The sequence below is a fragment of the Mustelus asterias genome, chromosome 3, assembly GCF_964213995.1.
Source record: "Mustelus asterias chromosome 3, sMusAst1.hap1.1, whole genome shotgun sequence".
Taxonomy (NCBI): Eukaryota; Metazoa; Chordata; class Chondrichthyes; order Carcharhiniformes; family Triakidae; genus Mustelus; species Mustelus asterias.
Window position 1 is genome coordinate 10065018 of NC_135803.1, and position 14857 is coordinate 10079874.

Below are 14857 nucleotides of genomic sequence, written 5' to 3' on the forward strand. Positions count from 1 at the left end.
AAATTTATTAAAAGGGACGGGAAATTGTCTTTCAGCACATTACAATCTGAAAAAAAATTAAATCCATGTTTTTCGATCAAGGCCTGATGAGTTTAGCACAGAAGAAGCTCTGCTATATTCTGCCTCCCTCTCGGATTATCTCCCCTCTCTTTACTTACCCTCCCACGCTTCCTCATCTGCCTCTATCCCAAGCACACTCCGACTATGAAAGAGACGTTAAAGTGATGACTCATTTGTTTATAAGCAGCCACAAAGTTACATTTGTCCAGAGTAACATTTCCACATTTTGCAAGCACTTTGTCGTTTATTCCAATGTTCAAATTCGTAACATTAAAATGACTATAACAACATTGACTACGAGCGAATACATTTGCTTCAGCGAAGTTGCATTACAAAGCCTTGGAGGCAGAATTACAGATCCTTGGAAGCCATTTTATCCATCATATGCTTCTTGGTGTTCATTTCTTTTTTCAGCAGGATAATGTGGCATTTGGGAGCAAAAATACAGAAAACCAGTCCAAAACTGGATGCCAAAATCGCAAACACTTCCACAGCTACGGTATATTTACCTGGGGAACTTATATAGGCTGGAATGAAAGTTATCCAGACAGCGCAGAAGATAATCATGCTAAACGTGATGTGTTTGGCTTCATTGAAATTGTTTGGAAGTTGTCGAGCAAGAAAAGCCACCACAAAACACACACAAGACAGAAATCCAATATAGCCAAGCGCACAATAAAAGGCTATCGGCGAACCTACATTGCATTCAAAAACAATGATTTCCTTAAAATAATCACTGTTCTTTCGAGGATAAGGAGGTGATATTCTTAGCCAAAGCGTGCATATTAAACATTGCACTAATGTAAGTGCACAAACAGAAAGGCGTTGTTGAACAGGCCCAAACCACCTCATCTTGTTACTGCCTGGAAGAATTGCACTAAATGCCATCACCACAACAACTGTTTTGCTCAAAACGCAAGAAATACAAAGAACAAAAATGATGCCAAATGCTGTGTGACGTAACACACAAGACCAGGGGGAAGGTTCGCCAATGAATGTAATCGAACACAGAAAACACAGACTCAATGCAAAAAGAAGCAGGAAACTCAACTCCGAGTTGTTAGCTTTAACGATAGGAGTATCTCTGTGCGCGTAAAACAACACAAATACACCGATCGTTAGAGAGGCTCCAAACAATGCCAATGACACCAAAATAATCCCCATTAGGTCGCCAAAAGAAAGAAATTCAATCTCCTTCAATATGCACTTGTCTCGTTGTCGGTTCGAGCGATAATCCCATGGGCATTTCATGCAATCTGGAGAATCTTAAAGAAACATAAATACATAGAACATAAAACGAGTAAGAAGGAAAACTATATTTACACTAAATGCAGTTATTAAAAATGATGTGGAGATGCCGGCGTTGGACTGGGGTAAACACAGTAAGAAGTTTAACAACACCAGGTTAAAGTCCAACAGGTTTATTTGGTAGCAAAAGCCACACAAGCTTTCGAGGCTCTGAGCCCCTTCTTCAGGTGAGTGGGAATTCTGTTCACAAACAGAACTTATAAGACACAGACTCAATTTACATGAATTGGCAATTTACATGAGTTGGAGAAGATTGTAACGCAGAACATTCGCATTCCAACCATTATTCATGTAAATTGAGTCTGTGTCTTATAAGTTCTGTTTGTGAACAGAATTCCCACTCACCTGAAGAAGGGGCTCAGAGCCTCGAAAGCTTGTGTGGCTTTTGCTACCAAATAAACCTGTTGGACTTTAACCTGGTGTTGTTAAACTTCTTACTGTTATTAAAAATCCCAGCGGTGAAATTTCCCCCGCTCTTAATTTGTTCGTAACTCAGCAACTTAAGGAAGAATTTGTTTAATGTCTGCGTTTCAAGGAAAAAGTCCAACGTCTCTTAGAAATGTTCCTTCGCGCCACTTATTCCCTCTGAGAAATCAGTTCTCACCAATTCCCCCCTTGTTTATACCTGTGCTGTTGCTGATTTCACCATCAGCGCATTTTATGCAGTCAAAGCAGCAAATGGGTTCTCCTTTCCTTGTGGCTTTCCTCGTCCCATGTGGGCAGCTTTCGGAGCAAACTGCTCGTGGAACCTCAATATAAAGAAGAGAAAGTCACTTTATTATTAATCACGTGATATGTCGAAGTTCACTCCATTACTGAAGGACGGTGAAAAGGAGAATTCGGATCATTCCAGATGTGTTCGCTTAACACTAGCTGGGGGCGGTTGTTGGAATCTTTACTAACAGAAAGACTGGGCACTTAAAAACATTTCAGCTAGTTAGAGACACTATTGTGGATTTGTAAAACGTAGGTCATGTCTTACAAACCCAACTGAAAATTTCGAGGAATTAAAATCGAGCTCGAGGAAATGAAATAATAAAAATAAAACTAATGTAATTTTGAACGTTATAATTAGCGAACTGGAATAAGGAGGTGAGGATGTTTTTACAATTAAAATGCCATTGTCAGACCACATCATCTGTCTGTGGAGTTCGGAAGTTGTGCGGAACACAAGTGAACGAGCTCCACAACCCTCTCTGAGAAACCTGCGACACGCATGCTCATACTTGTTACCGTGTCAGGTTCAGCAAAGAAACGACCGGAAGCTGTTCATTATCGTTGGAGAAGATTGTAACGCAGAACATAAGTGACTACGTTGCCCGACCACTCCTTGACGGCTTGTGAGATTTGAGATTAATTTATAGGTTAAAGAATATTTTTTTTTAAAAGTTCCAAATCGATGGTGATATGATTGCCAAGAATCGCCAAAGATTCAAGGCGAAAACCTTTGCAGCTGAGGTTTTTTAATCATGGATGTTTTTAAACGTATCTTTAAAAGTTGATCAATATAATTTCATTCGCATTGTAGGTGATACAATAGCTGACCAGGATCTTATTAAAATCGGTCTTCCCCCAATTTAGAACTTTGATTTCTGGCCATTCCTGTGCTTTTCCATAACAATACTGAACCTCACGGAGTGATCATCGCTTTCTGAAAAATGCTGCCCCGTTGATACTTGAACCACTTGCCCGGCTTTGTTATTTAACATTAAGTCCAGGTCTGCGCTATCGTGTAGGACTTTGTACACGGCAGCTTAAAATGTCCCGGACACATTTTAATTCTGCTTCCACGAGACCCATCGCACTATGACTACCCAGATAAGTCATGATGTGGAGATGCCGGCGTTGGACTGGGGTAAACACAGTAAGAAGTTTAACAACACCAGGTTAAAATCCAACAGGTTTATTTGGTAGCAAATGCCACTAGCATTCGGAGCGCTGCCCCTTCGTCAGGTGGAGTGGAGATCAGCTCACAAACAGGGCAGACAGAGACACAAACTCAATTTACAGAATAATGGTTGGAATGCAGTCTTTACAGATAATCAAGTCTTAAAGGTACAAATAATGTGAGTGGAGAGAGCATTAAGAACAGGTTAAAGAGATGTGTATTGTCTCCAGACAGGACAGCCAGTGAGATTCTGCAAGTCCCGACAAGCTGTGGGGGTTACAGATAGTGTGACATGAACCCAAGATCCCGGTTGAGGCCGTCCTCATGTGTGCGGAACTTGGCTATCAGTCTCTGCTCAGTGACTCTGCGCTGTCGCTGAGCAGAAACTGATAGCCAAGTTCTGCACACATGAGGACGGCCTCAACCGGGATCTTGGGTTCATGTCACACTATCTGTAACCCCCACAGCTTGCCTGGGCTTGCAAAATCTCACTAACTGTCCTGTCTGGAGACAATACACATTTCTTTAACCTGTGCTTAATGCTCTCTCCACTCATTATTTTTACCTTTAAGACTTGATTATCTGTAAAGATTGCATTCCAATCATTATTCTGTAAATTGAGTTTGTGTCTCAGTCTGCCCTGTTTGTGAGCAGATCTCTACTCCACCTGACGAAGGGGCAGCGCTGAGAAAGCTAGTGGCATTTGCTACCAAATAAATCTGTTGGGCTTTAACCTGGTGTTGTTAAACTTCTTACTGCGTTTACCCCAGATAATGCAGGGGAAGTTGAAACGCCCCACTATCATTAACCTGTTACTTTCAGTCACCTCTGAAATGTGCCTACACCTCTACCCTTATATTCCTCTCGGATTGTTAGGGGGCTATAGAACATACCCTGCAGTGTGCTTGCGCGTTTCTGGTTGTTATGTTCGACCCGTATGGTTTCATTAGAAGAGCCTTCTAAGATGTTGTCCCTCACAACTGCTGTTCTTGATTCCCTGATCAAAGTTCAGACACCACCCCCCCCCCCCGCCCCCCCCCCCCCACCCCCCGACTTTAACCTTCTCCCCTGTCTCGCTTGAAAATCCGATAGCCAGGAATATTGCGCTGCCAATCCTGCTGCTGTTTCAACCGTCACTCAGCAATGATATTAAACGTCCATGATTTCGTTTGTACCCTCAACTCACCTGCCTTGCTCGTCAGACTCCTTTCTTTAAAATAAATATCATCCAATCTTGCCAAACTCGCCTGTGCCTTAACTGGCCTATAACTTCGATACATCACTTGCTGCCTCCTCTAATTTTGGCTCTGCATGACCACAGCTGAATCTCGTCTCAGAACTCCACTCCCAAGCCAAGTTAGTTCAAATCCTTCCCAACAGCACCAGCAAACTTCATTGGTCTCAAATCATCACAGTAGATGTCACACGTGCCAGCTAGTTGACTTACTGGAAAACAGCTAAGTGTTGTCATGATATCGCCCTGAGTAAATTCAGAATTGACCATATAATTCACAGACTTAAATTTAGAAGCACTTATACAGACTAACCTGGGTGTTTGGCGTAATAATTTCACACGAATAAATTGTTAAAGTTATTGATGATACCATTCAGCACTGGAACTGAAATTCCCTAATGCATTCCCCGAAACATCACCCTCCTAGAGTATATTTCAAATTTTGATACAGGTTTAACCCTCTAAACAATATTCTGCTCAAATGGGCTAATTTGTGTATTCATGCTTGTCTGGAATTTCAAGACAATTTCATTCAGGAAGGTGCATGGCTTATATGTTCCATTTCAACCATTCCATTTGCCGCACCTGTGTGTCCTTAGCGTCCCTACCGTAATCTGACCTCCATTCCATACAATTGCTTCGTCCTTTATCACGAATTCCTGGCCTGGGGGAGCTGATCCGTCATAGACTCCAACACCTACAATATCCACCCCGCCAGCGGAATTGGGCTGCCAGTTTACGATATCATATGTGGCCACCGGGTCTCCATTTTCATCAAAATAGATATTTTCACCGATCTTGGTAGTGAAATTGACTGTTTTCATATAATGCAGAAGCTTTGAAATAGAATCAAGAATGTAGAATTCAACAATATTTTGTTTGGAAGAAACGTGAGACATTTAATATCACTTTTATTTCCGATAAGAACTTAAACAGTTTATAGATATAATAATTTTTAATTATCCAATGGTTTAAAAATTACGGGTGGCATGGTGGCACAGTGGCGAGCACTGCTGCCTCACAGCGCCAAGGACCTGGGTTGGATCCCCGGTTTGGGTCACTGTCTGTGTGGAGTCTGCACGTTCTCCCCGTGTCTGCGTGGATTTCCTCCGGGTGCTCTGGTTTCCTCCCACAGTCCGAAAGGTGTGCTGGTTAGGTGCATTGGCCATGCTAAATTCAACCTCAATATATTCGAACAGGCGCCGGAGTGTGGCAACTAGGAGGTTTTCACAGTAAGTTCCCTTAAATTTACTGCAATGTTGAGTAAGCCAATTTCTGACACTAATAAATAGACGTAAAAACTAAACCTAAACTTAAAAATTGACTTCCTTACCTGCCAGGGTTGAAAACTTGAAATATTTGCACAATCCTTTTGGGGAAATGGTCCGTTGCCATTTTCACACGACAGCATATTGTGAAGAGCGTGGGCTATTGCGTACGTAGCTTTATAGACATTGTAAGTAACTCTGTACTGCGAAACATCAGTAAATTCATTGTGTACTGTTTGTAAATCCTCTCCTCCGGTGCATTCTTTAAACAAGGCAGGTTGCACTTGATCTGTTTTGTTCGCTGTACTCATCAGCGTACAGCCAAAGGTTGATTCCCAAAACTCCTTCACTAAAAGGTTGCCTGGATACAGTGCAGGATGGACATCCATGAGAAATTCTCTCAGTCCTGGTATATCGACCTGGCGAATTGCGACTCCGAGTGTGCCAGAGACAAATCGTCTGCTTTCTTCCTGAGGTAGAAATTGCGTGGATACCCAAGCCTCGCTTCCTATCCATTGCACACCCGTCACGTTCTGTCGTACAATCTCATTCAGTAAAACTGTCATCTCCGCAGGCGCAACGAACGCCACAACTATTTTAGTGGAAGATTTCTTTACAGCATCTACGATTCTCAGTAACTTGTCTCTGGGGTCTGTTCTGTGAATGGATTCGGAGAAAGCAATGCAAACACCTAATTGTTGGACAGCTTCGGTGAAAGCTTGCATCCCAAAATTACCGTAATCATCGTTGTTTTTGATCGTCCCGATCCATGTCCAGCCAAAGCGCTTTACGAGTTGGGCTAAGGCTCTGGCCTGGAAATAGTCGCTTGGTATGGTTCTGAAAAATGATGGGTATTTCTTCCTGTTACTCAGGCATGCGCAGGTGGAAAAGTAGCTGACCTGTGGAGAATTCAAATGGAAGCATGTTAAATTTCACTCTGAGGACAATGATAATTCCAGTTATCTGCAACACACTCCGCCCCGCCTGCCATCTTCATTCACTTCCAGAACAGTATTCAACCGCGAGAAGGGATGAGTTTACGGAAACCCTGATGAAAAAGTTGCAGATATCCTTAATAAAGGGTTAAAACTGTCACCGTTTCCTCTTCTGCAAGAAACTGCTGCGTGAGCCCAGCATTTTCGGCTCTACATTTCCAGTCTTTGCAGAAAGTTCAGAGGATATTTACTGGAAAGATATCAGAGACTGGGGGCGTCAGTCAAGTGGATAATATAGATAGCAAGAAACAGTATTCCGCATAGTAGAGCAAATAATTTGATATCTACACGAATGGAAAAATAGAAGGGAAAATGCGGGAGAGTTGCATTAAATGATTCGATCCTCCAATAAGGCTGCACGTGCAGAATGGATTGAATAAACTCTTTCTGTGCGAATGATTCTAATGTAATTTGACAGCGTGAATTTAACTAATGCACAAGGCAAGTCTCACGGCAGATTACATTCAAGGTAATAAGTTTTCTATTGAAGTTCTTCAGCAAATTTAATTAGCAAGATTCCTAATGTGAACCGACAGTGCAAGAGAACCAGATGACGCTCAGCTGTTACCTATAGGGTAGAGCGGATTAAATGCGACAATAAAACATCTGCAAAGCAGATGAATATTATACAAAGGGCGCGGGTGGTAGACTGGTCGGAGAACCCGGAAGAAGATAGTGAGTAACAGAGCAATTTAGTTCTGAGGAGAAAGTAATATCGGATCACTTCATGGTTTGTGTGAATTCAGGACCGGTCGTCATGCTCCCCCCTCCTCCTCCCACCACCCCCATTTATGTTTAATATTCATTCAGATATAAAAGGAGAACCGGAATAGCAATGCTGACACAAATCGTTAAAAATATCCTTAAATGTGAGAAATCATTCCTTGACAAAAGAGTACATAGGGGTTCACCGCACAAAGAGAGGCCATTCGGCCTCACAGACATATGCAGCTTTACTGCTCCAGACAAGCCTCTTTCCACGCTGCATGGGGTTACACATACCGTACGGCGCAGAAACAGGCTGTTCGACCCAACTAGTCCATGCTGGCCTTCATGCTTCACTCGCACATTACCTCAGCTTTTCTCATCTGAAGCAAGCTTTGTAACCGTCTATTCACTTCTCTCACAGATGTTATTCTCGATTCCCACTAAATGCGTCTGTATTATTTGCTTTAACTTGCGTTCGCAGCAAGTTCCCCAATCTCACCACTCATTGGGTAAAGACGTTACTTCTGAATTACCTATAGGCTTTCTTGGCGACTATCTTTTATCGATGGTGTCTAGTTACGTCCTCCTGTTAAGAGGAAATATGTATTCACTCCATTAAAACCTTTCAGAATTTTAAATATCTCAAATAGTCCCACTCCCATCCCCCCTTTTTCAGCTCGCCTCATCCACAAGTAACGTATTCCTTTTCTGCCTATGTACTTATCCAACTCTCCTTAAGTGCATTTCTGATATCGCCTCAAATAATCCAGACGGTAGTAAATACTATCTACTCGCCGCTACTTAGTCATAGAGCCATAGAAGTTTACAGCATGGAAACAGGCCCTTTGGCCCAACTTGTCCATGTCGCCCCCTTTTTTAACCCTTAAGGTAGTCCCAATTGCCCGCGTTTCGCCCATATCCCTCTATCCCCATCTTACCCATATAACAGTCTAAATGCTTTTTAAAAGACAAAATTGTACCCGCCTCTACTAGTACCTCTGGCAGCTAGTTCCAGACACTCACCACCCTCTGTGTGAAACAAATTACCCTCTGGATCCTCTTATATCTCTCCCCTCTCACCTTAAACTTATGCCCTCTAGTTTCAGCCTCCACTACCTTTGGGAAAATATATTGACTATCTACCTTATCTATGCCCCTCATTATTTTATAGACCTCTGCAAGATCACCCCTAAGCCTCCTATGCTCCAGAGAAAAAAGTCTCCCCTTGTAACTCAGACCATTAAGTCCTGGTAGCATCCGAGTAAATCTTTTCTGCACTCTTTCTAGTTTAATAACATCCTTTCTACAATAGTGTGACCAGAACTGTACACATTAACTGAGTAAGTCTTGCCCTGGTTCGATCGACAAAATGCATCACCTCGCATTTTTTTAAATTAAATTCCATCTGCCAGTCGTCAGCCCACTGGCCCAATTGATCAAGATCTCGTTGCAATCCTAGATAATCTTCTTCATTGTCCTCTGTGCCACCAATCTTGGTGTCATCTGCACACTTACTAACCATGCCGCCTCAATTCTCATCCAAATCATTAATATAAATGGCAAATAACAGTGGACCCAGCACCGATCCCTCAGGCACACTGCTGGCCACAGGCCTCCAGTTTGAAAAACAACCCTCTAAAACCACCCTCTGTCCTCTTTCATCAAGCCAATTTTGTATCCATTTGACTACCTCACCCTGGATCCCGAGAGAATTAACCTTATGCAACAACCTACCATGTGGTACCTTGTCAAAGGCCTTGCTAAAGTGGAAAAAAGACTTCAGCCGAAATTCCTTACTATAATCATTAGTGAACATTTTATTTTTTCCACTAGTTGTGAATAACTAAACAAGTGGAGACATCTCTCTGGCTATCTTAACGGAAAACTTCATAATCTTAAAAACCTCCATCGGAGTATCAGGGAAACTGTCAGCCTTATCTTATCTTGCTCCAGTCTTTCTTGATAAGTTATCAAGCTATAATTAAATTTCTTCATTATAGTTAGCAGGTCAAATATATTTGTCTGTTTTTTTTGCATATAATCACCATTTAACACAACGTTGATTTGCCATCAACATTACTGCACCCCATTGCAGTTATTAGCAATGTTAGTTAGCACTTAAATATATTTATATCAAGATATAGTCCCCATGGCATTTTTGTGGAATAATGAACATTAGAGTCTAATAATCCAACAATAAATGGTAGTAACCTATTACTTTAAATGTAACTGTGATTTCTGCACTTTGAGCTAGGAACATTGATGAATATATATCTTACCATAGGGATCCTGAATGGACCGATTAACGTGGCCATTGCTACAGATTGTGAAGATCCAGAGTCGCCGACAATGGCAGAGACGGTAGATGACTTTTTGCAAGCTAAATTGGAAGACGGGTCTTCACCTTTGTTGAGAAATTCAAATGTTGATTTCAAAGTTAAAAGCGGCATAGTGCAAGTATCGTAAATCCGGTAGCCCAATGTAACATTAGGAAGCAGACGTGGGTTCTTGTTGATTTCTTCAATGGCGAAAACCATGGTAAGCACGAAACGAAAAACTCTGTACCAAAAGCTGTAGAAAATATATTTTTGTTTCGGTAAAATAAATACAGATTTTAAAACAAATTTCACACAAATAACATTGAAATGAAGTTATTTTCAAATAGGGGCAGTAACTGGCCGAAATCATATTGTTTTATGAGCGAATCGTTTTGTTTCTGAGGCAGTTGGCGGGATGTTTTGGCTGCGCTCACCCTCTAACCGGGAAATCCCGCCCGAGGTCAACGGACCTTTCCTTGGTCCGCCCCATTTCCCATTTCCATTCCCAATTCCAACCGGGAAATTCGTCCCATTTTATTCAAAAACTTAATTATTGCTCTTAAAGCTGATCAAATCAAATGCCAACAAGTGAAGAAACAATTCAGCATATTGCATATCTTCGCCATGATGCTTACCTCAACGTTGATACAATTACGTGCCACTTCGTTTTGGCTTTTCCCTCCCCGCTTGAAGTTTTATAACCACAAAACTGAGCAAAAACCTTTTATTAAGAGCTTCCATCTCACTGGGAATTCCAATCCACATTCACAACCTGCTCTGAAAATTCTGCTCACATTGGGACAGCTGTGACAAATAAGCAGTTAAGACAATCCACAAAATTCGAAAACAATCAACAACATTAGGTGAACATTGCTGCTTCACAGCACCAGGAACCTGGGTTCGATTCCCGGCTTGGGTCACTGTGCAGAGTATGCATGTTCTCCCTGTCTTTGTGGGTTTCCTGCTGGTGCTCCCTTGTCCGTGCACAGTGGGAACGACGTTCTGGTTAGGTGCATTGGCACTTCGCCATGAGGTAAACATCATTGAGGTAAGCATCATTGACGTTCTCCCTCAGTCTACCCGAACAGGCGCTGGAGTGCGGTGACAAGGGGATTTCCACAGTGTTAGCGTAAGCCTACCTGTGACAACAATAAATACACTTTAAAAAAAACAACATTCGAAATAAAGAACCCACGACATTCGAAGAAAAGCTTAATTCACCATATCTCTCAATGTTAGCCGCTTCTTATTAATAATTGAGGATCCAGATGCGGATCCGCATATTGTCAAGTACTCCTCAACTCTTCCTATCTGTCCAGCAAGTTTCGTTGAAATTCGTTCATTAGATTTTGAGATTTATTGATCACAACCTCAGAGTCTACCAATCAAAAGTATAAACATTACCTCTGCTCATCCTCAGTGGTTGAGGGAAAAATACATTTAAAATGCAATTCCTCAAGTGCAAGTTTCCACATACATTTTTGATGATTAACTGTTTTCCACTTTTACCTAAGTTGAACTTCCTTGTTAAATCGGCTTTTAGCATGAAAGGATGTGAAATTGCTCCTTTTTTGCGATTAGATAAATGAAATATTGATGGCGCAATTCACTGCCAACATTCCACGATTCACGTGTAGTTAGAATCATAGAAACCTACAGAGCAGAAGGAGGCCATTCGGCCCATCGAGAATGCACCGACCACAATTCTACCCAGTCCCTATCCCGAAAACCCCATGCACTTACCTTAGCCAGTCGCCTTGCTACTAAGGGACAATTTAGCATGGCCAATCAACCTAATCCGCACATCTTTGGACCTCTTGGAGTTTACGTCCCCGCCCAAATTAATTAAGTGTTTCTGGAAACGCCAAGTATCAATTTTCATATCTGATCTTTGTCTGTTCCATTTCTGCTATCTATCGTCTCTTAGGCGCACGATCTCCTGGAATACCAATTACAAGGACAGATCTCTGGCAATACAAGCGCTTCCTGTAGGAGCTACCTGATTAGGTCAACTGTACACTGCTCCCATTTCTCGGCGGGTGTTTAATACTTTGCATGACCCACCGCCCACTACTCCATCTCCTATGGGCACCACCCCACACTGCGGGACACAAGAAGAATACAAATATAGCAGATGATACAATTGGCTAATCTCACTGACATACAACTTTTGGAACTGACGCTAAAACAGAAGCAAAAATCTGAATGTGTCGCAAATCTGAAATAAAATCGGGAAACGTTGGGCATACTCAGCGAGTCAGGCAGCACCTGCGGAGGACAGAGACGGTTAACTTTTCCGGTTGATAGATTTCGTCATGTACAGTTATGATTAAATGTGATCGGTTTGAAATATAACTGCGGATTTAATTGAATTCAGCCTCACTAACACTCTCGGCTCTGACTTTCTTACTGCCTCGTACTCACTCGCTTTCTTCATTCCCCCGGTCTCTTACCATCCTTCTCGCTTATTTCTCTGTTCTATAAATATTAACATGGCACGGAAGAATAACTATTCCGTATCCCCTAATTTCAAAAGTGGCTTGATGCAACAAACAACCAAATGCGGACAATTGGGACTAGCTTAGCGGTTTAAAAGAAGGGCGGCACGGACAAGTTGGGCCGAAGGGCCTCTTTCCATGCTGTAAACCTCTATGACTCTATGAACAAACAAATGGAACTTTCACCTGGGCAATAGTGGTAGAAAACAATTCAATTTCCTTGATTTGTGGACAATATTGGGGTAGTGGTAGTGGCGGGAGTGGGGGGCCTGGGGAGGAGGTACAGCTGTCTCAGCTTGCCATGGACATTGTCAGTTTTTGACCTGTTGTGTGTGACAGCATTGCTACTTACAAACAGCAGCCTGAAGATTGCTGTTTTCAGAAATTCTAATCGTTGTCACAAAATCTTGAAAAGGCATCAGCTGCAGTCGATAATGAATGAGTGATATCAGCCGCAGCGTAAATCCCTGCTTGTTGTATGCTTTCAGTACAAGGACCAACCTGTCCAGGTATTCTAGTCTGTAACAATCCTGAAAGCCCGAGATGTTTAATTTGAAAAGACGCATCATGACCTCTTTTAGGGCCACTTGAGGGAAATCTGTTAACAGACAGCTGTCCATGGATTGAATGAAACATAAGTAATGAAATTCCAACAATTTCGACAATTCGTACGGCTGAGACCTATTTTTCAATTTGTTATCACCCGTTTGATTGGTAACCCATGCACAAGCATTTGCTCACTCCAGCACCGACGAACAGTGGCAACCGTGTGTACCGTCCACAAGGTGCACAGTAGGAACTCACCCAGGCTCCTTAGACAGCACCCTCCAGACCCACGACCGTCACTATCTAGGACAAGGGCAGCACATACATGGGAACACCACAACCTGGAAGTTCCCCTCCAAATCACTCGCCATCCTGATTTGTTCCTCCACTGTCGCTGACTCAAAATCCTGGAACTCCCTACTTTTTAATTTATCTATTAGTCACAAATAAGGCTGATGAAGTTATTGTGAAATTCCCCTAGTCGCCACACTCCGGCGCCTGTTCATGTCAATGCAGCTAACCAGCACGTCTTTCAGAATGTGGCGGGAAACGGGAGCACTCGGAGTAAACCCACACAGACACGGGGAGAACATACAAATTCCACACAGACAGTGGCCCAAACCGAGAATCGAACCCAGGTCCCTGACGATGTGAGGCAGCAGTGCGTACCACTGTGCCACCGTGCCGCCCCGAGAACCACTCCTTAACAGCACTGTGGGTGCACGGACACCACATGGCCTGCGTTGCTTCAGGAAGGCAGCTCCCACCACCATCTCAAGAGAACATTCCATGAATGAATGACAAAAAGAACCTCCGAAGCAATCACGTTTACCACTTGAACACAAATTGTTTTAGTGAGCCCAGTTTACTGTGCTTCTGTAAATTCAGATTTTAACTCTGCAAATGCTTTCATTTTGAATAAGTTAAAATCTATCTATGTTTCAGTTCAACCTCAATAACAGTTGGTCGAGCGAATTGCCATTGACCCGTTTTGAAATTTACATGAATGTCACGAGCTATATGCAATATAAATCTCAAAACTAAAAACGCATTATCCCGGCATCAATGACTATTCCGCAGAATAACACACGTCATCTACAGCTTATCTAATGACAGATCGAACGTTCAAAATCACCGCGCGGTAGTGGAGACTGAGATTGCACAAAAAGTTATTTCATTAGAACAGGCATTTGCAACGCTGGAAGTGTGGAACACAATACAAGCTCCTACTGACTTTTTGCATTTTACCGCTTTAGGTTTACTTTGAAAGGAACGATCCAGGCGATCGACATTAGTGTGTACACTGAAAACTCCGCCAATAGCTATGTCACCTTCCTTTGATAGGCCAATCAAGCCGTCAGTTCCCCATTGTTTGCAGGTTGGTTCAGTCTTCAACAGCACAGAGTTAAGAAGGGATAACGGTAAAAATAACGGCAAAATGTAATACATCATTAGCATTCAAAGTAACTCTATTTTTCATAGACCGACTTAATGTGCTTATATATTGTTCCGTGCAATAAAAATCTTCTCACTACTATAAATAGATCTGTCACGACACTCAAACAAGCTCCCAAATGGGAGCAAATAATATCTTCAATTCGCCTCGGGTGCAGAAACAGAATGTAAGCGGAACAAATTATAATGATCCCCTTCTCTCGCCATGAAGTCACAAGTAAAAGTTTTGTTGATGTTTTTCCATTCTAACTCCGCAGACTAAAATGTGTAATCCTTGTGTACAGGCAGAGAGCTACAAACACCTTTGCTGTCACATGAGTAACTTTATAGCAAACTGTACTTCTTTAACTACTCACTCTTTCGCCAAAGACTAGCAGAATCAAAACATCTCACTCTGGAAAAAGATGCATCATTGTGCCCAAGTATAAATACAGGCCTAGGAATATAAATATAAATGCTCCAAAAGTCTGGACTTGTGACTTACTTTTCATTATAGAAATGGAAGTGTAATTGGGAACTGTTTTTTCTGAGTTGAAAAGGCAGGTTTACATCGAGAATCATAGAATTCATACAGTGCAG

The 14857-nt window shown here is 42.2% G+C and overlaps 1 protein-coding gene across 1 annotated transcript; it reads right to left on the reverse strand.

The window, feature by feature from the left end:
* Positions 1-411: 411 nt before the first annotated feature.
* LOC144482919 (extracellular calcium-sensing receptor-like) lies at positions 412-14203 on the reverse strand. Its single transcript, XM_078201782.1, has 7 exons — positions 14054-14203; positions 13082-13089; positions 9741-10020; positions 5824-6657; positions 5099-5326; positions 1994-2117; positions 412-1325 (listed from the first exon to the last, which is right to left on the reverse strand). Exons 3-7 carry the CDS (start codon positions 9996-9998, stop codon positions 412-414), a joined length of 2358 nt encoding a protein of 785 aa, XP_078057908.1. The 5' UTR covers positions 9999-10020; positions 13082-13089; positions 14054-14203.
* Between the last annotated feature and the right edge of the window lie 654 nt (positions 14204-14857).

Bases quoted from the DNA above. Each gene is read 5' to 3' on its own strand.
- LOC144482919 (XM_078201782.1), bottom strand. From the start codon at position 9,998: ATGGTTTTCGCCATTGAAGAAATCAACAAGAACCCACGTCTGCTTCCT. The intron at 6,658-9,740 runs GTAAGATATATA...AATTCTCCACAG, and splicing joins GTCCATTCAGGATCCCTATG to GTCAGCTACTTTTCCACCTG. The intron at 5,327-5,823 runs GTAAGGAAGTCA...TCTATTTCAAAG, and splicing joins CAAGTTTTCAACCCTGGCAG to CTTCTGCATTATATGAAAAC.